Raw genomic sequence first — 26,062 nt, 5'->3', positions numbered from 1 at the left:
ATACAAAAACTTCATCTGCTTTTAAATCTAAAAACTCCTGAGTAGTATTTATGCATGGTCCTGAGTTTAAATAATGCTTAAAAGCACGCAGGAGTGTGTGTGTGTGTGTGTGTGTGTGTGTGTGTGTGTGTGTGTACATGCGCTCACAAACTCTCTAACTTTGAAAGCCAAATACTTGACTCAAAAAACACAAAAGGGAGAGCATCTTAACACAGCAGGGATTTTATCACATGCAGCCTCTAAAAACAGTGTCATGTGTTCTACCACCCATTACTTGCAACAAAGTATCTTCCTGCAAGGAAATGGTGAGTCAAGGGGATGTGTGCAGGTGGAGCTTTTTCTTACACATAACTCCTGTTTGCTCCCAGGGATGAGTCAGATTGTTAGAACAGACAACTGCCGGGAAAACAGCAAACCACCCCCTGAGAGCAGTTACAAGAAGGAAGACCAGAGAGAGATTATAGTTCACCAGACAGGCCTGAGAGCAGCAATGTACTGGAATCATCTTTCCCGGATGGCACTTCATCTCTACCAAAGCATTGGACAGAGTGTTCTATTTCCTTGCATTGGAAAGGAAGAAAGAGTTATAGATTTCTTTGCCTCCAAGCAATCTTCTAGAGAAAGCAATTGTTCCCTCCACATCCGTATTTTATCAGAATCAAGACTTTAATGGAAAAATAAAAGGAAATGAATCCTGTTCTCCCAATTGCTCGGCAGGCATGTATTCCCAGTCTTTCTTTTCCCCCCAATGATACTTAACTGGAACTTAAAATGTGGGTAATTCTAAGAAGTAACTTGGTGTTTTCAGAATGCTTTTTCAAATACAGGACCTACTTTAGTTTCTTCCTACATGAAAATGATCCTGTCAATTTTTGTCATATGTCCATCATTTTAAGTGAATTGTTGTTTTATTTTTAGAGAGAATTTATACTGGCCTAACTATCATCCCTTCCTACCACATGGCATGGAATTTCAACAGTAGACTGCTTTCTATAGCCAAGGAACAGATAGAAACTAACAAATAACAGAGAAATCAAATTCACCATTGAATTGAGAAATACGAAGATAACCATCCACACTCAGCTCTGTTAGGTCGCCAAGAGCCTTTATTCATTCTTCTGCTAAAAGTTTTTAAATTGTTGCCTTCAGTTCCACAGGACACAGGTAGTTAACTGAAGAATAGATTAATTCACACAATTTTAAGACTCTTAAAAATACATACAAATACATTTTGAGATACATTGCCATGACAGAAGGAACTATTTTCTTAATTTCATCTGAAATTGTAATTTTCCCAAGAAAATTGTTTGCTTCATTTTAAAAAGCATAAACTTAGAACCACTAATATGTGTATTTCCTTTACACTGTGTGCACACTAATGAAGAACTTAAAAATCCTGGAATGCAATGATATCTTCATATTATTTACCCCACTGAGAAGTAGAGAAAGGATGAGAAAAGGATGATTACAATTAAACACAACTTAGATTTGGAGAATCTAAGATTTAGATAGCTGGAGATTATGAGTCAAATAGAGAGGTGGGCCAGTCCATTCCAACTCTGACATTCAAAGACTCTCTGAAGAATATTAAACAAAATCAAGTATGTTATTTTATACATGCTTCCAAACTATTGCCATTTATAAATAACAACTCAGAATTCTGCAGTGGCTACATCTTTTAAAAAATTTGTTCTAAATCTATTTGTGCTATGTCAATTATGTGGATAAAATAAGAACAGAGAAACCCTTCTTGGAAAACATTTTTTTTTTCTTTTCTTCTAGAAATTCTGTCCTGCTACCTCCTGAGCTCCTTGAAAATGAAAATCTCTGTCTTCCAGATGACAGCCACCTTGTCGGTAGAACCAAAATAGCTCTCTCAGCTAGAGAGCTGTCTGTCAGTAAGAGTTCTGACAGATATCAGATTTGGCACGCAGGAGAAGGGCAAGAACGGCCCCATGGAAGGAGATTTGAGGGGAGAACCTGACTAGCTGAGGGGCAAGGCATTTGAAAAACAATCATCTCCTAGAAACCACATCAAGCATAGAGAAACCATCAGGCATTTTTGGAAGTAACACAAAACCTTGGAAGAACAGAGAGTCAGAAAGACGGGTGACAAGTTCCTATTTCCACCATTAGCCCTTGTAGGACTTTGAAAGGGCCATGGTTGGATAAAACATGCACCGACTGGAAGGTTCCATTTGTGAAAGGAATTGACTATGTTTGCATGCATAGTATTTTCTCTCCCTCTAGTGGTGGGGTGGGAGGCCTTTGAAGGGACAGCCTGTCACTACTGCAATACTGCTTCATGAGATGAATTTCCATTACACTGCCTTCTTTCCATAAAAGCTAGGACTGTCTTTAGGTGTGCTCTATCCTTTATGGTAGTTTTCAAAACACCCCCAACACTACTCCATATAAAGGAGTAAACTATCTTCTAAGTATGCTGATTAGTGGTAAGGGTAGTGGTAAGAAGGCAAAAACCTCATATCTCTCTTTGACTAGAGGTGCAGGATCCCTTTCTCCTCCCTTTCATGCTGTGCTCCTGATCCCTAATCTGGGCCAGAAAAACCTGAGGAGTTAAGACAAAAGAGAAAGCAAACTCATCCACAGTAAAGGTGGAAAATATGGAAACTCAGAGGAGAGGGAGAGACACTAATAAAAAGCATCTAAAGTATAGATCTGAACCTGATATAAAGGGCAATAACTAGAGGTAGTTTAGTCATTTGAAAATACTTCTGGTATAGCAATTTAGATCAGCTGATAGTGAATGAAAAAGTATAAAAAACAGAAAAAGTAAATTATGACCATTTTAAAGAGAGTAATTAAAATTTCCTACTTCCACATACCATAATGCCATAATTGTACAAAAGTATTAATGGAAATAGATCATAAATTGCAGTTGTCTAATCAACAGGTTATTGATTAATAATGGAAAACTTACCACTATGAAGTATGCACAACATGCAGCTTTTTTTTTCTTATGCTCTATACTCACAGCTAGGCATCAATGATGCCTACTTAACTTCTCTTGGATGTCTCCAAGGCAACCAAACTCCTATGTTTTCACTGCAAACCTGTTCCTTTTCTAGCTTCCTTATCTCAGCGGTTAACTACATTAGCCATCCAGTTATGCAAGCTAGAAATGCAGGGGTTACTCTAACACGGCTAGTTTTCCACTGTCATATCTAAACCGTCCCTTAATGTTACCTTCTATTTCAAATAGATCAATTGGTCTTTGCTTCCATCACCACCTTAATTTCTCTCCTAAACGACTCCTCCAAACAACATCCACTCTGTCCTTTGTCAAAAGCATTTTCCACACTACTTCATTCACCAAATACTTTTGAGAGGCCTAGTTTGGACTCTGGAAGCATCATGGTGAACAAAAGGATTTGTGGGAAACAAGATAAACATCAAATAATTATAAATTCTATGTGAACAATTAAAATTGGATGATAAACTAAGAGAATGGATACTGTGTTCAAATACAAGGGATTAAAGCAGAAAAATGAAAGAATTCGGCCGGGACGATGGTATCTGCTATCCAGCCTTCCGAGAATATAAAGAGATTGTTTCAGATGCTGGCCAAGAACAAAAAAATGAGAAAAAGTTAAAATGCACATTAAGGTTCAATCTGTCTCCAACCACCTTCTGCTTAAATACAACACCTTTTTTTTTTTTTTTTTGTATGTTCCTATCCCTAGAATGTAAACACTGTTAAGAGCCCAAACTTGTCTTGCTCTTTGCTATACCATTATTGCTATACCATTAAGAACTGTGCATGCAAATAAGTATCCGTTCTTTTAACGCACAAATCTGTATGCGAAGTGGGAGAGCCGACAGATAAGGCAGATAAGTGGGTTTGGAGTTCAGGAAGTTTCCCTGATGTCAAGGTCATTGGCTGGGCTCACAAGGTTAACTGGCTATGAAACCAAGGCCAGGTTTCCCAGCTTTGGCTCTCTGGCACCAAGCTCTTATGCTCACACTCACACACAAGCGCACAGCGCAAACCTCTTCAATTCCCCGCTAGGAGGAGTCACACCTCCCGACCCTCATACCCTCTCACCCTCTCCTCTATTTCTCTTTCCTTCCCCTCCCCGCCAGAGTTCCGGCAGCTTCGAGACGCAATGATCGCCGGGAATAGTAGTCTTCCGGTCCAAGCCTACAGAGTCTCAGTATTTTTCAGAACTACGCTTCCCAGGGAGCCCTGCGGCAGAGGACGCTGAGTCACCTGACCCGGACTCTGGAGGTGCCATGGCGGCGCCCGTGCTGCGCTGGGGCTGTCCTGGCACACTTTGGGCTTTAGCGGGGGTTGGCGGCGGTTTTCGCCACCGAAGAGGGGCTTCGATTGGGTCCACGCCCAATCCGACAAGGGAACAGAGTACAGTGGCTCAGAAGCCCCTCCACACGGCCCAGAAGCTGAGGAAAGGGTATACCATTTTCATACTGTTACTGCCCGCCTAAGTGTGAAGTGGAACTGCGGCGCCAGGGAGACGTTGGCCCCTACAGCCCAGTTTTAGAGGTTTCAAGGGGCGGGAGGGTGGAGCCCTAGGGCCTGAGAACACAAAATGAGCCCTCTGTGAGTTCCGACCTCATATACATACCACTGTCTTAATGTAGGCATATTTGGGAAACTTGGTGTGATGTAGCAAGTGTTTTCTTGAGCCGAAGGTTGCACAGACAGAAGAGCGAATTCGTTAGCTGTGAGGTTGGCCACACTAGAAGGGGAATCATTTAGCTGACATATCTTTAGCGCTACTATGGACTAACAGTGTTCTGAATGTGGAAAGGGAGTTTTTAATATTACAAGCTATCTGGGTTATTGGTGGCTTAATGTCATACGTAATCAGAAAACACCAGCGATCTGTGGAGGTGTTTTATGTTAAATACGTGTGTCTAGACTTAGGAGGATGTAGCCAACTAAGAGCGTCCCCTTTTTGTTATATAAGAATTTTGCTTATTTTGGTAGATATTTCCTGAGCTGCTGTTTATGCTTTGCCGCATAAGATTTAAATAGTTTCTTTTTAAATACAGAAACATAAGGTACGTTTCTAATATTTTGGTTTTTTTTCTTTGACATTATTTCTGTTTTTGAGTCAGAGAAACAGAGGGAAAATGTCCAAAAGCATTTGATTTCTATTCTTTTCGTAAATTATATTGACTCCCTGTAAATGGAAAGTATATTTTTGTCTCACATAATGAAATTACAAAAATGCTTTGAATGATGCCTAAGAGAATTTAGAGTTCCTGATGAATTCTTAGTTTAATTCCTTTCACAAGATGTTTCCAAACTTTAAAAAGAAGGAATTCATCTTTTTGTGGTACATTAGGCATAGAACTTCTTGTATTGAAATGATTGAAACAAAACCCAATACATATGAACAAAAATCTAAATAATATAGAAGATTGGGGAAAAGAGCAGGATAGGAACCTACATAAATTTGATATGGATAAGCACACTTATAATTACTGGGAGAGAGCTGTGTACCAACCCAACAGAGTAGGGATGGCTAGATAAGAGAGATTATTTTAGCACTTTGCTTCTTAAATTTGATAGCAGTCAATCATAAACCAACAAAGCAACCTGAGATTAAATCTCAGAAATTTGAAGTGATTTGGGAGCCATCGTGGCCTGTAATCCCATTGATTTGGGAAACTGAGACAGGAGGATTGCACAAGTTCAAGGCCAGCCTCATCAATTTAGCAAGACCCTGTCTCAAAATAAAAAGGGGTGGGGGATGTAGCTCAAGGGTAAAGTGTCCCCTGGCTTTAATCCCCAGTACACTCTCCTCCCAAAGTGCCACATCTGATGGTTAGTTTTCCTTTGTGAAATTTTTCAGGAGTATCATTTAGTGGTGATCTGTTATATCTGTGACACTGGTTGTTGTACCTGTAAGCCATTGTGATAAAATCAATTTAAAATATGACTTGAGAATTTCCTTTGTTAACTTATTTTTTTTTTTGTAGTCAAATCCTTCCATTTGTGTTAATTCTAGATAATATTTGAAAGACAGGCTTTCTTCCATTTACTCAGTGGTTCACTGATAGGCACCGTTAATTTAGACATTGCTGCCTGGCAGTTGTCACCTGATACCATTTCTAAATTATATTAAGATGCTAGATTATTTTGTTCTTTGTAGCCTTCCTGTTTATGCAATGAATCTCCTAATTCCACATTGCAAACAAGTTTATTTTTCCCATCTCATTTCAGGTGTTCAATATGAATTGCTTTTGATTTAGTCACCTATGAAATTTATACATTTTAAAATGTAAGGATATAAAATTTTAATAAGTTAAAAAGGAAATTCACATTTGGGGTTTAGGCTTATAGAAATGTATTCGTGCTGACAGATGTAACTACTTCTTAACCATGATCTCTTTCTCACCAGTGAACACAAATGGGCAGCTGTTGTAGGACTGGAAATTCATGCCCAGATTTCCTCCAACTCTAAGCTCTTCTCTGGATCTCAAGTGTGTTTTGCAGCACCTCCAAATTCTTTGGTTTCTTTTTTTGATGCATCTCTGCCTGGAACTTTGCCGGTAAGGTTTTTATCTAATTCTATTTTCATTAGAAAGTGTTTAAACTGAACATAAATAAAGATTTCTTTGTTTTAATATATTGATAGAACTCAGGAAATAGTTGTTTAGGGGATTATGGATAAAGGGAAATGGGCTAAATGTTTTCTAAAGACCCATATCTATAATTCTGTTTCTAAGTGAACTTTCATATGCAAATTCACTTGTTTCACAAACATTTTAGAATGCCTACTAAATACCAGACATTGTCCTGTGAGCTGGCTCAAAAAGATGAGCAAAGCTCTCTGCCTTTGAGAACCCCAAAGACTAGTGGGGGTGACATGTCTTAGAAACAAATAGAGTACTCTTGTGAAGGTAACATATAGAGGATAGTTTTGGAATCCAGGAAAAACTACAGTTAGAAATTATAGGGGTATATTTGTTAAGGAGGGGTTCCTGGAAGAGGTGGTGTCTTAGCTCTTTGAAAAGCCAAACAGCAGTTAGGCAGTTAAATGGAGGAGGGGAGGAACCTAGTCAAAGGAAGCACATATATCATATGATATCACTGTGATTGTGATTATTGAAAATTAATAATGATTGTGGTTATTGAAAATTAAGAAGAGATCAATAATGGAGAAAAGAATCAACCACAATATGCAGTGGGTTAATTACTGATTTTGCTACTCGTTTTTACCTTAACCCAAGGAATGACTAAGCCCAGCATACTATCAGCAAGGTTTTTAGCATATGTTTTCATATAATTGGCTGAATTTTGGAAAGGATAGAAGAAACAGTGTAAACGTCTGAGTTTATATTCTGGCCAGGACTGATGGAGATGGGGCCGGTAAGGGTCATCATGAGTGAATTTCATACTCTCAGACATTTAAATACAAGGGAATGCTGTCTGAACTGCATTGGCAGGCTTGCAGGGGTAAAGTCTATTTTTCTTGAAGTCACTGCCCAGACTGGAAAGCTCTTGGCAGTGCCTCCCATGTGCCTGCCTTACCAAGGGCTTTCATTGTCTTAGGACAGCATCTCCATCTCAGACTTTTGTCATACTTGTGTTTTTTGTCATGGAGGACTTTCATTCCTGCAGCCGTATCCAGGGCTAGCTTTGACTTGCTGTTGGGTTTCCTTAGAGGAAAATAGATGGGGTGCTCTCTCTTTTTTGTCTCTCTGTCTCTCTCTGGCTTAAAGTGTCCAGCTATGTACAGAGATCTTGGTTTGTTTGAGAAAACACAGTTTTTCAGTAATATAAGCATTTTGTGTGTGTGTTTGGGGGGTAGGGCGGAAAAATAAAACAAATCTAGATTAAAAAAATCTAAATAGGTAAATATCTATTTAGACAAGTTAAATGGAAGGCAGTTTGCTCGGTGGTACACACCTGTAATCTCAGTGACTTGGAGGCTGAGACAGGGGATTGAAAGTTCAAGGCCAGGCTCAGAAATTTAGCAAGGCCCTAAGCAGATTATTGATATCCTGTCTCAAAATAAAGATGGAGATGTGGCTCAGTGATAAAGCACTCCTGGATGAAATCCCCAGTAACCCCCCGCCCCCAGCAGAAAAAAGCAAGATGAGACACAAGCTCTGAGTTCCTTCTAGATTTTTCCAGCTGGGAGTATGATATGCAGCAGGGTCCTTCTTACAGTTCACATTTAGAAATGGATTCATTTGCAGATAGGCACATTTTGTGTAAACAGACAACAGCCTAAAATGTTTAAGCTTCTGTTGTGCCTAAATGTAGTGAAATTTAATTAAGGACAGTTAGAAATAACCATCAGGCCAATATGTGTTGAAATATATCTTGTCATGCTCTAAAAAAGAAGGGGCTTGACCAGTGGTTAGTTAAACAGCGAAGGTGTTGAGGACATTGACCATTGAGAATTAGGTTTACATTAATTAAATTGTAGGCAGAAGCTACAGTTTTGCAAGAGCTGGGATTTGTTCTTCTTCAGAGCCAACAGCACTCATTTGAGTGGCCCAAAGTGGTGATTCTCTTAACAGAGCTGATCTGCCTCTTTTTCAAGAATGTTTCTGTCTTTAAAATACCTATTTTAGTATATGAGTAAAATTATATCAAAACTCCTAGAATAAGACAGTGTCACTGAAAACATTTCAAAACCCCAAGAGTTGCCTATAAATAGATTTAAAATGTGCTAGAACATTTAGACAGGTGTCCTTCTCTAAACCCTATGATATAACGATGTGCTGATATCCTGACTCTATATCTGGTAACTGCTTTTAACAAACTCAGAAGCCGAGAGTATGTTTCTCAGGATTAGAATAGATCATTATGTTATTGTTTAGATCAGTTAAGCCAAAAAGTATGTGAAATTCATGATGATGCTTGAAACTCTCTGCTCGAGTCTGCACTAAGCCTTTCTCTCCTGAAGTGACTTGCTGACTGCTCCTTCACATGGCTGTGTTCCTCCACCCAGCCCTGACATGTTGGCTTCCTGTGCACCATTCCTGGGCTCTCGCTTTCTCAAGTCCTCTTGAGGAATCTTTTATTCCCTTCTCTTCTGGGTAACAGATTTGTATTTCTAATGTCCTACAATATATTTCCATCAAAATGATTTACCATCAGCTTAAATTCAGCACTTAAAATATTAAACTCATTAGTTTTTAGATACATTTATTTATTTATTTTTAGGTGGTGCTGAGGATCAAACCCAGTGCCTCACTTGTGCTAGGCAAGCGCTCTACCACTGAGCCACAATCCCAGTCCAAGCCCATTAGTTTTGCTTCCCAGAGCTTCTCTGCCTCCTGACAAAAGAATAAATCAACAAGTGGATGGCAGGGGTAGGATATGCTTAGAAATGGATGTTCAGGGGAAAAATGACTGTGTGTATGTGTTATATACCCATGTATATCAAAGAAGGGAAAAAGTCATTGGAAAGAGGATGTTTATTCAGTTGATGGTTTTGGACAAATGGGTTAGGTATTTATTTATTTTGGGGGGAATGTGAGGGATTGAATCCAGGGTGCTTAACTGCTGTGCCACATCCCCAGCCCTTTTTTAATTTTGAGACAGGGTCTTGCTAAGTTGCTTGGGCCTCACTAAGTTGCTGAGGCTGGCTTTGAACTTGCCATTCTCCTGCCTCAGCCTCCTAAGCCACTGGGATTACAGGTTTGTGCCACCATGCCTGGTCTAATTAGGTATTTAGAGAAAAATGTTTATAGCTCATCTCATACATCAAAACAAAATTCAAATATTTATTTATAAATTAAATGTAAAATTAAAATAAATATTCATTTGTCCTTGGGATGGGGAGAAACTTTGTAAGCATAAAAGAGGAGAAATTCATGGGGCAAAATGATGGAGTTTGTCTACTTCATTCATCCAATAAATATTTATTGACCCACTCATTCTTTTAAGGATCCACCCCAGGAAATTAATAAAACAAAATGTGGGCAAAGACTTCTTTGCAAAGTTGTCTATAGCAAGGCGATTTATGATAGTGTAAAATTGGAAGCAACCAAAATTTCCCAGTGGTGTCGGAATGGTTGAGTGAATTATCATTTGTCTGTACAGTGAAATAATATCATGTTTATGAAGAATTTTTAGTGGCAGGAAAATGCTAACAGCAAAAATCTCATTAAGATAAATAAAATTTGCATGTAGGTTATTTAATCTTCTTTTGCCTCAGTTTCTCACTTGTGAAATGAGGATAATATATTTGACACAATTGGGTTTTTATGAGAATTAAATGAATCAATGCCTTTTTAAAACATTCAGTCACTGGGTGCAGTAGGTAGTGCACGCCTGTAATCCCAGTGGCTAGGGAGCCTGAGGCAGGAGGAGCTCAAGTTTAAAGCCAGCCTCAACAACGGCCAGGCGCTAAGCAACTCAGTGAGACTCTGTCTCTAAATAAAATACAAAATAGGGCTGGGGATATGGCTCAGTGATTGAGTGCCCCTGAGTTCAATCCCCCATACAAAAAAAAAAAAAAATTTAGTCACTCTGCATGGAAGGTGCACAGTAAATCTTAATCAGTTCATTGCATAATGACTTTGGTGGCTTTCATCTTTCAAAAACTCTTTTTTATGTTACACATGACAGCAGAAATAAACACTACATATGACAGCTGGTTACTTAACATGGATTTCTTTAGTTCAGTGATCTAGCCCACAAAATTAACTTGGCTCTCCCATTATCTCAGATATAGAAAATTAAATGTGTAGTGAAAAATAGTATATTGGATAAAATTGTTTCTGAGTTAATAGTACTTCATTTGCAAAAGAGAAGGTTGGTAGGATTTTTTTTTTAATTCATCATCATATAGAATTTTGGCATTGTACAAAAAGTAGTGACCAGTTGGTTTCCAGATACACTAAAGAGAAGACAGAAAAATGCAGCCAAAAGAATTTAGGTTAGAGTGTAGTCTTTTTCTATAGATCATATTTGGTCTGTGTGTGGTTTCTTTTTGCACTGCTGGCCTTTGAAAGAGATGCCTATGATTACAGAAGGCCAAAGTGGCTAGAAGAATAGTAGTCCTTTAAGATAGCTCAAGTTCAGTCAGTCGGTGTTTATTGAGTGCCTCTATCTTTTTGTTGTTGTTGTTGATGGACCTTTATTTTATTCACTTATGTGTATGTGGTGCTGAGAAATGAACCCAGTGCCTCACACGTGAGGCAAGCACTCTACCAATGAGCCACGATCCCAGCCCCAGAGTATGTCTCTTGATTTCATAAAAAATGATTATGTTAACATATATCTTTCTGTTGACATTTATTCTTCCTCTCTGTTGGTGTCTTCATTCCTTCACTTACCTGACATTTATTGTAAACTTACCGAGTGCTGGCCATTGTTCTAGTTCTAGTAACAGAGCTTTGAAGGAGGCAGCAGACAGAAGTGGGTCTTGCCCTCATGGGGCGTGGATAAGTAAGCAGGCAGTTGTATGTGTTTATAAAAGTCTCAGTAATGGAAAAATAGTGTGCTTGAGGAGCACAGAGGATGGTGGAGTGCAGCCAAAGATAGAAAGAGTTTGTGAGATTGCCCAAGTAAAAAGTGAATGGAATGTACAAGGGCCAGAAGAAACCAGGATGTGACTTACTCTGGGAACTGAAACATGTTCCACCTGTCACAGGGACAGCAAAAGAAACTGGTATCGGATAGTGAGCCCTGCAAATTCCAGGGCCTGCCTAGTCCTCTCCCCTGCCTTTTTTTTTTTCTTCTCCTCCTCCTCTTTTTTCTTCTTTTTGTACCACAAATGGAACCCAGAGGAGCTTAACCACCGAGCCACATATTCTGTACCTTTTTTCGTATTTTTTTAGAGACAGGGTCTCACTGAGTTGCTTAGGGCCTGGCTTTGAACTCACACTCCTCCTGCCTCAGCCCCCAAGCTTCTGGGATTACACATATGCACCACCACACCCCTGTCTTTATTAAGAAGATTAAGTGACCTGGGATGTTCATCTTTTCTCTTCCCTTCCTTCCCCAAGTAAGAATCTGAAAAAACATCTTTGGAGATTTCATATGTCCTAAAGGAGAGTATCTCATGTAGTGGAATTTGAGGTCCCTGAGCTGCCTTGTCTTAGAGTGAAGGTTACCAGTCAACAAGTCCTAAAGATATACATAGAACTTTTTTTTTTTTTAAAGGAGAGAGGGAGAAAGAGAGAGAGAGAGTTAGTTTTTTTATATTTATTTTTTTAGTTTTCAGTGGACACAACATCTTTATTTTTTGTTTTTATGTGGTGCTGAGGATCGAACCCAGCACCCTGTGCATGCCAGGCGAGTACAATACCACTTGAGCCACATCCCCAGCCCATACATAGGACTTTTGATCAGCATTTTAGTACTTCACTTTCAAATATAAGTTGATAGCCAGAAGCACCAGACATTTGAAGAAATTGTCCAATATGAGGGACAGAGTCCACAATAAAAAAAGAACACTAAGAGGAGGCAATAGATGATGTGTGAAGTAAAAATAATAATTAAAATATTAAAAACTTTAATATTCTAAGAGAAATAAGAGAAGGTAACTGAATCCATGAGATAAGAACTAGTACTGCTTTTTAAAACAGCATAAAAATGAGCTTTTTGAAATTAATATTATGGTATCTCTTCCTGTTTCCCCACAAAGAATCCTCAGAAGAATTATTAGATAACGTCAAGAAAACCTTCCCGAAAGTAAAACATGTGCAGTGACCTGGACAATGGAAGAAAAAATAAGAAAATTAGAGAATCAATCCAGGAAGTTCAATATCTGATTAATAGGAGTTCCAGAAAGGGAGGAAACAGCTGTGAGGAAACTATCAAGCAAATAACACAGATTAATTTCCCAGAATTGAAGGACATGAATCTCCAAATTGAAAGGGCCTGCCAGCTCCCCAGCACAAGGAGTAAAAATAGTCTCACGTGCGGGCACGTCATGAAATTTCTGAACATTGGGGATAAAGATAGGATCCTGAAGCTTACAGAGAAGAAAATAAAGTCAGGTCACATTGCAAAGGACTGGGATCAGAGAGACATTATGGAATGGGGTCTTAAAAATTTAGTGGTGGAGGGGGGAATCGTCTAACCTAGAATTCTGAACCCCACACTGTTGATCAAGTATGATAGTAGAGTGACATTTTCAAGCAGGCAGCCTCTCAAAAATTCATGTTCCACTCTCCAGGAACCAACTGGAATCATAGAGACATTCCAGGTTGCAGGTTTGGGAGAGAAAGAGGGACAGCTGCAGAATAAAGGACTCAGAAAAAATGGAGAGGTGGAATAGTGGGTGTCTGATGTTTATTTGGAGAAGAGATTTTACTTGTAATCTGCACTCTCCGAGAAGATAAACTGTAGCTACATAAAAAATGAAGCAAATGGAAGAAAAATAAAAGACATATCACCTCCAGGAGAAACAAAACATTCAGGAAAGAAAATTAATCATAATACACTTAACAGCTCAGCGGAGAAACATAATGAGGTAGTAATTATAGAAGCACCAGGTACTTAGCAAAAACTGTTGGGCTAGGGATGTGGCTTGTGGTAGAATGCTTGCCTAGCATGCATGAGGCTCTAGGTTTGATGCCCAGCACCACCAAAAACAAACAAAAAAACTGTTAAATATTAGGAAATAAAATAACTAAATTTTTTTCTACTATAATTGGAAGTCACATTCTAAATTGGTAAAGCAAGAAAAAGTAACAACACATGAGTGTATGTTTCAGAGATATTTTTAGCCATTGAAAGGAGAACCCTCTCCTTACTCCATTTTAGACCCTAAGTTTTTGGTTTTTTTGTTTGTTTGTTTTTGGAGGAGGGGTAAGAAGTGGGGCTGTTATTGTTTGTTTTTAATTAGGTATTGAGTGAAAAACTTAAAACACCTAAGAGACTATTAGTCACAGAGAGTTCTTTCTAATAAAGTTTCTTTTTATTTTATATATAACATTAAATAATAATCAGATGTTACCTGTATTGGTTTCTGAGGCTTCTGCTGGTGAATTTTTCTTCTTTTGTGTTCTCAAAATCCACACACTGAAGATCACCCTCCTCCCCATATCCTAACAAACAACTCACCCTTACTCTGATTTTAGGAGGAATAGACTCATCCATATTTGAGATTCATCCATACTGAAGCTCATGCATGTGATGGGGATCTCTCCCCTGCTGGGTCTGAAATAACCCACCATCCTAGCTACCTGACTTTGAACTTCATGTTGGCGAGTTTATCATGGGGAAAGGGGTGAGCACTTAGAGATGGGCATGTTTTATTTTTGAACAGAAATGTAATAAAGTAGTAAGTGTGGGTAAAGAGAGTAAGTACAAAAATATTACAAAATGTTTCATTATTATTTTCTCACTTTGTAACTTAGTATCGGTTATCTCTTGGAAATGGAATGGGCCAAGTCTTATAGCCCCATGTTCTAAAAACAAGTACACTGTGTCATTGTGACAGTTTATCAAGTCTGACTTTTTGCCAGATTAAGGAAGGATTGTCACATGGCAAATAGCCAAGCAGCCTCAGCCTTCGCCAGCAGGTGATGGATTTTCCAAAGGTCTCCTGGCACAGCATATTATTTAAAAATAGGAAGATAAATACCAGACGAGACTGCTCAAAGATCTGAAGGAGGTAGCTGCCAGGAACAGGACTGGATGTAGGAAGGGGTGATGTGGGGGCATTGCTGCTTTTCCTTATCCGTTAATTTAAAACACATGCCTATAATATTTTGTTTAAAAATTAGAGGTTAAGCTTCCTGAGAAAGGTGTCTCTAGAGCACAGGGAGGAAGACTACTCTCCCACTGTGACCCTGAGGGAAGAAGTGTCTCCCATGGCTCAAGTAAGCTCTTAGGTTTGGTCATGGATCGTTGAAGAAGCTCCAGTCTGACTTTTTCCTTTTCTAGAAAACAGTTTTTTAGATCTCACTCTCCTTTCTGGTGCTCTTTCCTCCTGGTGCTGGTACCTCTTGCATTCTGGGACTGTAAGTGATGGACTCTGGGTTTTTGTACACCTCCAGCTCTTTCTGCTTCTCCTTCCCTCTTGAATGATAGTGTAGAATTCTAAGCTGACATTTATTTCCCCTCAGCACTTCGAAGATGTTCCCCTCATTGCGCTCAGGCATCTATTACTGCTGATGAGAAGTCTGCATCCCTTGTAGGTATTTTGTTTTTCTCTGACAGCATAAGCCAGGATGTTTTCAGGGGTGGGGCAGTTTTTGTATTTATTCTACTCTGGGCTCAGTGTGATTTTTAATTTAAGGATTAGGCTCTGGATGATGACAGCATCTATGGGGTGAATTCCTGATGGCCTCTGCCAAGGCATGTGAGACTTTATTGAACAAACCAGTTTCTGGGTTAATTTCTGACCTTGACTGTCATACAGCTTAGGTTGTGCCAGTCCAGTCCCATACCCAGCCAGGTTCAGGGTCAGGGGCTGTGTTTTCTTAAGACTCTTTCACCCATGACTTAAGGTGGGTGGCCTCTCGAATACCAGCTCTTCAGTTGGTGGCAGAAGGTTTTCAGAGTAAACCAGGACTTTTTGGCTCACATCTTTCTGCTGAGAGCCCTCCTAGCTCCCTGCCCACATGAATTCACAGCCTTGACTTCTGCTTCGAAGGATTTTAGATTGCTGACAACCAGTGTCTCTTCAGCCTGGTCAACAATAATGATTTATTTTACTAACATTTACCGAGTGCTAACTATATAGCAGGTTATTTTAACCTCATAGAGTTGCTATGAGGCTCTAACTGTGGTTATCACAATTGGTAGGTAGAGAAGCCAGAATTCAGACCCAGTAGTCTGGCTTCAGGGTTCATGTTCTTGATCCCTTTGCTGTCCTGTCTCTCTGTGGTCGCCCCTGGGCATCCCATGGCTTTAAACTCTCACCACTCTTGTGGCCCCAGAGGATTTGCTTTGCTTTGAGCTTGTCTCCTCTGTGTGTGTGTGTGTGTGTGTGTGTGTGTGTGCGCGCGCATATCAGTTTATATGTATGTAAATGTCTCTGTTTAAATGTGATGCTTTTTCTCATCCCCTGCCTCCACCCCTGTCCACCCCAGGTCTACACTAGGTCTGCTTCTGCCTAGCCTGCTGTCCTGACTACTGTATAAACACATCTTCCCCATTCTGATTAGTGACCCTTCTTCTAAATGGGTTTTAGGAACACGTTTATTTTATCTTCTTATTTTACCTTAGTTTTAGAATTTTATGGAATTCCATCATAAATTTGCAGACTGAAAAGGTCAGTCAGCCCATTTTACTCCTTATAGGCAGGATTACAGCTAAACTAAGGGTGGTATTCTTTTTTTTTATTAGCAAGGATTCAGCCTCACTCATTATTTTGACTTAGTAAAACCTCTTACTGTGGCACAGAATCTTCCTTAATTTATTAGCTAATTATTTGTCTATAGAACTATAGACAGGATTCTAGGTTATTTGCTTAGAGTTGTTTATTTCCTCTTTATCGTGTCTTTCCAGTTTCTCTCCTTGAAATACTTATATATGGATGTGAAATGGAAAGAAAATTAGGAAAAAAATATATGTATTGGCTAAAATGTCACAGGATTTACAAGTCTTTTTGTTCCATAATTGGCCAAATAATGCTGCCAGTAATGGTGAGATTTCAGTAAGGCATCGAGTTTGTTGGAAATGTGTGCAAACCTCTGTGCTCTCTCTTACATGGGTGTGCTCGCGCACACGCACACGCTCCTTCTTTGTAATTTGAAATACTGGTTTTAGTCCCTAAGCAGCAGAAAGGGGGGGGGAGGGGAAGAGCAATCCAGTTGCTTGCTGGTAGGAATGCTCTGTTGGCCCAGTAGATACCTTCTGATAATCAGGCTGCACCACAATTAGATTAATTAGAAACCAGTGACTCTCATGTTTTGCTTGTCTGAAAGCTCTTATCTGTACATAACACAGAACCTCCTAGCAACCATGAATGCCTCTTGTTTCCAGAAGTGGGGGAAAGACATTTAAAGCTGTTTTTCACACATGTATGCAAGAACAGTCTCCTCTCCTCTCAGAATCAGACTGTCTAAAAAGTGTTTGGGGCTTTTCATACCAAAGATGTTTAGAATCTGGTCCTCGCAGTTATGGGATGAAAACTGGGATGTTATTTAGCACATTTTGCAAAACTTTCTTTTACTCATAAAAGTATACACTATTATTAGCAAGAAGGAGGAGAATGAAGAAGGGGAATAAATAATGCCTGTCCCCTGGGCACTAACAGTACAGATACCAGGCCTTATGTTGGGGATTTATTCTCGAATCCAAGCTTGCAGGTTGCACCAGAAGGGGTCTTGCCTCCCTCAAGAAATCAGGATATACTGGGTATGGTGGTGCATGCCTGTAATCCCAGCAGCTCAGGAGTATCATGAGTTCAAAGCCACCCCAACAACAGTGAGGCACTAAGCAACTCAGTGAGACCCTGTCTCTAAATAAAATTCAAAATAGGGCTGGGGATGTCTCTAAATAAAATTCAAAATAGGGCTGGGGATGTGGCTCAGGAGTTGAGTACCCCTGAGTTCAGTTGTCGGTACCCCACCCCTCAACAAAAAAGAAAGAAAGAAATCGGGATGTGGATGCGAGAATAAGGCTCTTTTATAAAGTGTTTTGTGATTATTTTTAAAATTTCTTCTGATAAAGCCAGCTAAATCTGCAGTATTCTTACCCTCTGAACATAAGCAGATATTAGTAATAACTTTTGTTTGGGAGGCCCTAACAGGTTTAAAAATACTTGAGTAGTCTACAGGGCATCTGGCTGAAATGTTTTCCTGACCCTTAATTCTAAATGTAATTATAAAGTGGTTTTTAACTTAAAATGTGGAAACAAAACAGAGACTCAAGAAAACATCAGGGGAAAAGTGTTTAAATGCATACATTTATAATCAGATCTGTACTTAATTCTCTGTCCATTCACACTTAGATGATGTTTAGTTATTTGACTAAGAAGACAAAATGTGACAGTTTTCTATTAAAATTTTTTTCCATTTCAATGATTTGCTTTAATGTAATCTGCAGAACCTATAATTACATTGTGTTCTCAGACGTTCTTCTTGCCAGTCACTCTCCCAAGTCACTTTTATAGTTTCCTCCATTCCTTTGAAGAGTGTGCCTTTCCAATGATGAAGTGTTCTGCCCTGTGCCGTATCTTTTGTCCCAATAAGAGGCGTGTCTATGAGCTCATACCCACAAATGTGGAAGAGTTCCCTTTCAGCTCTTCCACTCTTCAGTGGTCCAAACTTGCCTTATCATATTATTAACTGGTCATCTCGCATGAACTCAGCTGACTCATGACCATGATGGACTTCAGCACTCGGCAGGCAGGATGACCTCACCTCCCTCTAGGGGGAAGAATTTGACTCTCCACTGCCATGGACCTTTTCCCACCTGTCAGTGGATTCTTGAGAGCCTCCTATTTCACAACAATTTTCATTTCCCCTGTCTCTCTGCCAGTTGTACATGCAGCATTCCCAGTATGCAACATGACTCTATTAATAACGGTACCTCTACTTTCTATCAATATATGTTTCATACAGTTGACTGATCATCCTTTTATATATGTTGTTCAGGAGGAGTTCTATGTTTGTGGTTTTGAAAAGTAGTTTATCGACTCCTTGGGCCACTTGACAGTACCTTGCTTAGAACGTACATAACACACTTGATAAGTACCTCTCTGTATCCTGCTATGTATTGAACATACACATACACAAGGAGTCCATGTGAATGAATTTTCCAAGCATCTAAAACCCTTTTGATATTTTTTAACCTCTTTATAGGTCTCTTTCTAAATGCATTATATGCTTTCCTGCTTTTAAATAGGGTATATTGAAGCTAAGGCAACCTTTCTTGATTGCTCAAGGTTATCAGCAACATCAGTTATTGCTCAGTGTTGTAATATAATGGTGCCTTGAAGGGCTATTGAAGTGTGTAAAGCCATCTGATTCTACAGTAAATGGCTAGGATGGCCTATTCTTTTTAGCTTTCGTAGTACAATGTTTTTCCTTGGATTTACAAGCCACTACCTCTAACCATTTTTTTTTTAAAGCTACTGTCTGTATATTTGGTTCTAGAAATCCATTCTTGCTCATTTCTCAATTATTATTTCTGACCTGTTCTAGCCCAGAAAGCTAGATCATTACATTTGCTAATGTAAATATGAGTAAAGCTCTGCACAGAGACATGCCCTACAGAATAAAGTACATAGATAGCGTGAAAGCTGTTTGGCTTCTTGAGGCTATAAACCAAGGAGACTAGATTAGGAAGAAAGCCTAAGTCATTCAGTTTACTCTTTTTAATTTACAGAAGGAAGAACTGCTGTTGTGACTTGCCCATGGTCACACAGCTTAATGTCCTTAATGAAATATCAGTTCAAATCAAATTTGAACTGATATTTCTCATTCCTAGTTTAATGAACAGCTCCAAATTTGTGTTCCCATTGTAGTTGGAGCTTCAAGAAGTCTAATTTATATAATTTATACACATGGCTGTTATTTTGCAGGTATGCATGAGTATATATCTTAAAACATGAATGCTGTTAAGAGATATTTATGTAATATGTTTGTAGATATATGCCCATATATTCATATGCAAACAGATACATTGACCACACATCATTGATGCTGACTGTATGCTCCAGGTATTATGATTAGTTATGAGTTAGTAAATTTGACCTCTCTTCTAAACCTGAAGAGAGAAAAGAAGAGTGCTCAGTCACTAGAAATGGATAAAAGGAGATCTCACCTAATTAGTCACAAATTCAGTGCCCTATGTGCTGGAATTCTCCCAACTCACCATTAGGAGAGCAACCCTGACTTTAGACAGCTCATAGCTAAATAGATCTCCATGCAGACAGCAGTCATTCTAATGGAGACTTCTTTTGGAATCTTTTTCTATGCTTTATTCTGGGTAATTTTCTCTATAACTTCTTCCAGTTCACTAATTCCCTCTTTTTTTCTGTCTGTTCTTCTCTGTAAGAAGAGTAACTGAGTTTTATACTTCACTGAGACTATCTCGTTTATAAAAATACTAATTTTCCCTTCTAAATCTCCTTTTGTCCTCTTGAAAGCAATGTGTTCCTTTTTCACATATCCAGTTCTTTATTTGCTTAATAATTTTAAATCTGATTATTTTATAGTCTGTGTTCACTAATTCTATCAGAAATTCTTGCTAATTCCTGCTAAGGGTAGATGATTTACTTGTGTGTTTTATAATTTGGAATCATGAAGTTATGTTTTAGGGGGACTCTAGTGTTTGGGTGGAAGAGCCCCTCAAAGAACTATTTTATTGGCTTTTCCCCAGTGCTTCAGTTCTTAGCTACAGCCACTTTTCGTTTTATCTTTTAGCTTAGGGATTCATGGGCCACGGAGCTAGTAAATTTGATCTCAATCCTGCTGAGAGTAGGTTATCAATTCTAAGGGCAGACTTTCCCCCCATAACCTAAGGTTGAACCCTTGAGTAAGGAACAAAGGATAGGACCCCGTAGATGGGGCTGCAGACAAAGCTGTGAAGATGGGTGACTCAGAGACTCAGAATGGGGCAGGAAAGGCATCTTTTTGCCTCTCTTTGGCTGTTTCCCTCTGTTCCCTTCTCGTTGCAGTTCTTCTGTGTTGTTCCATATGTAATGTGGTTCTTCATGCCAGCTGAGCTGAGATTTGTGCACCTTCTCACTGTGCCTATGCTATTGCTGTAGAGAGGGATTGGTGACTCAACTTTTTCTGAATTCCCCATAGATGTACAGGAATGCACACCCTCACCTGTTGCACTTAAAGATGTTTGTGTTGGTCAGCATTAAGCTGAGGTAATCCACTTAAAAAAGAGTGAAGCTTTGTTTTGGTTCATGGTTTCAGTCCGTGGTCACTGAGCCTTGTTTCTTTGGGCCTGTGGCAGTACAGTACCTCAGGGAAGGAGCACACAGTAGAGGAGGCTCGTTCACCTTGTGGAAGCCAGGAAGTGAGAGATGAGAACAGTGTCCCATAACCTTCTTTGAGGTTATGCCCCTAGTTACTTAAGACCTCCCTCTAGGCCCTAGTGAGGGCCCAGAAACGCCAAGTGAGGACCAAACCTTTAACCCCTATATGCCTTTTGGGGACACTCCATATCTAAACTATAGCAATGATCATTGAAAAAAAATTTCATCTTTAATGACTCATTCCCCTAACTGTTATGTTAAAATGATGACACCAGCTCTTTCTCCTCAAGGAACAACAGAAAGCAGTATGGTGGAACTGAGGGGGGTAGCCCATGCTAGTGGGAGAAATCACTGAGGGCTTTGGGGGTTCATTTTCCCCTCTGCCCCAGCCCTGGGAGCCTGAGGGACCTCATGTGGCCTTGTCCTCAGGTGAATCTTTGGGGCTGCAGAGCATCTCTTAGACTTGGTGTTTCTAGGAACTCTATAATCCTTCCCTAGTAATGGGGTATCTTCAGGCAGCATGCTTGCCTCCCAGGTTTATTCCTAAGTGAGAAATCTTGAGTATTGCATCTGTTAGGAAGGGCTCCCCGCCCCTCCATTTCCATATCCCCTTATTGGTTTCTTTTCCTCTCAAAGTATGCCCTTGGATGAGATAGTGAGCACAATAAGAGGGAGCCCTTGTTAGAGAGGAGTGTGCAATACTTAGAACTCTTTTAACTGTTTAAAATGAATTTTGTGCAGAATTCTGAAATACTAGAAAAGGATGTGGGAATGTACAGAAAATAAAATACAAACACATTACCAAAATGTCTGGGAGTATAAAAACTTAGGGGTCCTTTGTTGATATAATATGTAGTAGTTAAAAAAAAAAAAACAACAGTGTTCTGTGACACCCTGTCTCTGACATTCAGGTAGCTCATACAGGCTTTGTTCTGGTGATTTATACTAGAAGCCTATAATAAAAATTCAGCCTGAAATCATGCAGCTGGGTACCATTCATTTTTCTTCCATGGACAGTTCCAGAACTTAAAAAATTGCAGCAGACCTGGAAAAGCTCTTCCCTCACAGAAAATGTATACTGACCTGGCCATGGCAGACGCCCTCTTGGGTTTCTCCTGCTGTGTTGCATCATGGTTGTTGATACTTCCTTCCCCTCTTGAGCTAGAACCAGTTGAGAAATCTTAGCATAGAAGTCAGACAGATGGAGACGAGCATGTCAGCTTCGTTACTGATGATAGCTCGATTGACAAAGGCAACTTGATATGTAGCCAGATGGCTTCTAGTACTTTATACTTAAGTTGACCTCAGCTCCCCCAAACTGCAGGCTTTCTGCTTCTGCAGAAAGTTTATCATTTGGCTGGAGTCGACCAGAATACATCACCTCCGTGGGCCTGCTGATAGAGAGCTCCAACAGGCTTTGTTCTGACGATGAGTGTGAGAAGCCTATAATGGAAATGCTCAGACAGAAGCGGCTGATCCACATGTGTTCATTTCCTTTTCCCAAGTCACTTGTCAGAGAAGTCGCTCCTGTCACATGGGGACATGGTGACAAGGGTATAGAGGTTGCCCAAATTCTCAAAAAGAGAAAACATGAAGCTACTCTTAGCATCTGCATCGTATCTGGGAAGAGACACTTTTTTGGGGGTGGGTTCTGTGGAATTCTTTGTCCACACTGCAGGTACATTCTTGGGATCTGTAAGTCTAAGAAAGGCCCACCCCCAGGGTCAGTCTGAGGCCATTCAGATGGACCTGTCTTACTTGACCATTTTTATGTGCTTTCTGCTTCATATTTAGTATTAAAGGGGTGGAGGGGTAGTTGGCTATCTTCTATACTGCAGCATCTTGGGGAATTTTTTCTCTTAGCTCTTTTTAAAATCTTGGCAAAGTTGGGAAGTCATTTTGCCATTGGCATTCTAGAGATGACAAGCGTAGGCGTGGTGATTCTGGCAGGGTTAGGTAGTCAGACTGGGCTCCTCCGAAGAGCATGCTGTTCCTCATGGCAGAGAGTTCTTGCTGGGGAGCCTTGCTCCCCAGTCCACCTCTGAGAGCATCCTTATCAGAAGGACTAGAGCTGGGGCAGGGACAAGAAGTGAGAATCAAAACACACTTGTGTTTCCAGGAGCCTTAAAATATTCTGTTCCAAATTTTGATGCATGAATCTCCTTTCACAAGTATAGAAGCAGGAAGCATAATCAATCAAGGGTCTTTGTCATGCTCTGCAGCTTCCTTAGGAGACACAGACAGGCAGGAATCGGTGATTGTCAATAGCGCTTTGAATTTTCAGTGGTATTTGCCAACTCACAGGCCACCCCAGTGAGCAAGGTCGGGAGCTCCAACCCCAGTTGATAGGCAAGGAAACTGAGGGCCTGATTGATTTACCCAAGGACACAGAGAAGTCAGGAGCCTGCTGAAAATATAAATGAGAATGGCCTGGTTCATTTTCTTAGTGTAAAGCTCCAGACTGCCCTCCCTCCTGCCATAATTGCTAATTGTTTATTTACAACAAAACATAAGAGGGAATTTTTCCTTATAGCTTTTTGTAAACCTTTAAGATGGCTGTAGCTACTCCTTACCTTTGTTTACTTATGACAGTCAACTAACTTATTGACTTTATTTCTTACTCTTATTCATCTTTTACACCTATGCAGAGAAATTGATGTATATGAAAACATAAACACTCAAGTGGCATGTAAATTTCATTTAGTATTATTATAATGTTCATGTTCTTAACTTTGCATCATTAAAATATAAACAGAGATACTTTCATATATAGTGTCCTGTATAAGAGCAGGGAGGGGGACTAATAAACATGTAACATTTCCTGAAATAACTTAGATGGCATGTATTCACAACAGAGTAACAATTAATATGAAGCTGTCAGTCATAACTTCTTTTAGAGGTGCCCAATTGGGAAATGAATGAGTATATTCACATAGAGAGGCAACAGAATGGAAGCAATGGTAAAAAATAAGACACAAATATAATTGGGGGGGGGGGATGAAAGTACTTTTCTGCAGAAAAAGATATAATTGGACAGTTATTTTCCCACCAGGTAAAAGAACAAATCTTCCTTTCATATTCTTGATTATGTATATATGGAATCTTTATGTAGGATTTATATACTTTTGGATACATACTGCAGAATTCCCTGTTCACAGATTGTGACATGATACTAAGGGGGGGTGTGGTCACACCATCATTCATTACATACACAGGGATCATCTTAGTATGTCCCCATAACTTAATTGACTACGGTCAATTAGGTGGATTTATTTAGTATATAAGTGCTTTCTTTTCCATGGCTGAGTTTTGGCAGCAGTGGATGGAAGCTTTAGGTACCCATGTGGTTTACAAGTCAGTATCATTTAAACAATTCCTGCCTCCTCTAGGCCCTACCATCCCACTACCCCACTCTCTTTATAATTGATATATTCCTTGAGTTTTGTGTGGGAGACTTTTTTTTTTTTAGTACTGGAGATTGAACCCAGGAGTGCCTAACCCAGGAGTGCCTAACCACTGAAGCATATCTCCAGCCCTTTTTATGTTTTATTTTGAGGTAGGATTTCGCTAAGTTGCTTAGAGCCTTGCTAAATTACTGAGGCTGGCCTCAAATTTGCAATCCTCCTGCCTCAGCCTCCTGAGCTACTTGGATTACAGGCATGCAGATGTGGGAGACTTTTAACATCTCACTATTCTTTCAGGAGAATTACATACTCTTCTGCCCCTTCCCTGCTTACTTAGAAACAAAACTCAAACTTTCAGAAAAGTTGAAATTGTAGTACAGTAAATACCTATCCTACATCTAGGTGGCTCCCACTTCAATGAGCCATTTGAAAGACCTCATAGAAGTTTATTTTAAATACTTAAATGTCTGTCTTCTAAGAGTAAAAGCATTCTCTTATGTGAATTCCTCTATAGTGGTCACACTCAGGAAAGCTAGTATTGACACAAAATTATTATTATCTGATGCAGTTCATACTTAGGTTTCTAGAATGGCCTCAGTATTAGCCTTTATCCCTGCAATCCAGCATCCAAAGATTACATGGTACATTCTCTTGTCATATCTCTGTAGTCTCATTTTTTCTTTTTCTTTCCTTTCTCTTTCCTTCGTTTTTCTTCCCCTTTCCTTCTCAACATTGATGATTTTGAAATATCCCAGGCCAGATATTTTTTCTTATCTACTATAGAAGTAAACATAATTAATAGAGATATTTGCACTATAGAAGTTCAGCCTTTTTTCTTTCCCTTTTAACCGCCATGATTTCAGGGCTTACCAGAGCCTCTAACAAGACACTGTTTCTATTCAGTGCAGAAAATTAACTCTTTCACAGACTCCCTTCCCAGGACATTCATGGGACCAGTGAACACAGCAGGTCCATTTTTCATTGAATGGCATGTGTCTCTGGGGATTCACTTTTGATACTCACAGGTCTTGTTCCACCAAACTCGTTATCCATACCAATAGTGAACACCTAGATGCATGCCTTACTTGGTTAGGTTGGTTCAAGTCAGTTGTTCCCTTTCTCAGCAATAATGTGATCGTTCACCTTAATACTAACCTCTCATGTACAGAAGTAGACCTCATTCTGATCATTAGAGCATTTCAGTCATGAAAATAATATTTCCTATTACTTCCTCTGATTGCTCTTGAGGTTTCAGTGATGTGATATAGTTTATCATTGCATTCCATAAAATCTCTCTAGGTATAGAATCTTATGAGTAAATTTTAGGACAGGTCTGGAAAGACTTAGCAGTTTCACTTATGGGAGAAAATCTAAAATGATGGGGTTTATATGGCTTGGCATTTTAAATTTTTAGATACTTTGTTTCAAAGCCATGAACTAGAGAAAAACCAATATTCATAGCTGAAGTAAGGGGAAATCTTTTTTCATTAAAGATCCTGTCTCCATCTCAAAGTTGTATTCAAAAAGAACAATGTTTTTTAGTTTGGTTGGCGGGTTGATTTTGGTTTTTGGCTTGATTCCTGTGTCTGCTCCTTGCCTTCCTACCTATTTTCTCCATTGACTCATTGAATTTTAAAGGTAGCTGCTACTTTGGAAAACAGAAAGTCACCGATGTGCAGCAGGCCACAGTGAGATGTGGGTAACGGTTGGCTCAGTTAACTGGTTTATAATTGGCCAGCTTATTGGAAGCTCATTTCTTTCACCTAAGAATGAGCTTTTTCCAGCCAGAGGTGAGTATACAGCATT

General features: G+C 39.5%; 1 protein-coding gene and 1 long non-coding RNA gene across 4 annotated transcripts in view; one reads left to right on the top strand and one right to left on the bottom strand.

Annotated features, from left to right (window-relative positions):
• The window catches only part of LOC144257125 (uncharacterized), a 139,082-nt gene extending 134,952 nt beyond the window's left edge, over nt 1-4,130 (bottom strand). For all 3 annotated transcript variants that reach the window (XR_013344384.1, XR_013344383.1, XR_013344385.1), the window contains exon 1: nt 4,067-4,130. This is a non-coding gene — a long non-coding RNA (uncharacterized LOC144257125). The remainder of the gene's footprint in view (nt 1-4,066) is intronic.
• Nucleotides 4,131-4,208: 78 nt separating this feature from the next.
• Gatb (glutamyl-tRNA amidotransferase subunit B) overlaps nt 4,209-26,062 on the top strand; it is a 78,686-nt gene continuing 56,832 nt past the window's right edge. Inside the window, exons 1-2 of the mRNA XM_026384756.2 lie at nt 4,209-4,430; nt 6,390-6,540. Coding sequence (XP_026240541.2) covers nt 4,255-4,430; nt 6,390-6,540 — 327 coding nt within the window. The 5' untranslated portion in view covers nt 4,209-4,254. The remainder of the gene's footprint in view (nt 4,431-6,389; nt 6,541-26,062) is intronic.

The sequence above is a fragment of the Urocitellus parryii genome, chromosome 10 (assembly GCF_045843805.1).
Source record: "Urocitellus parryii isolate mUroPar1 chromosome 10, mUroPar1.hap1, whole genome shotgun sequence".
Lineage (NCBI taxonomy): Eukaryota > Metazoa > Chordata > Mammalia > Rodentia > Sciuridae > Urocitellus > Urocitellus parryii.
This window is presented reverse-complemented; position numbering and strand designations above follow the sequence as displayed.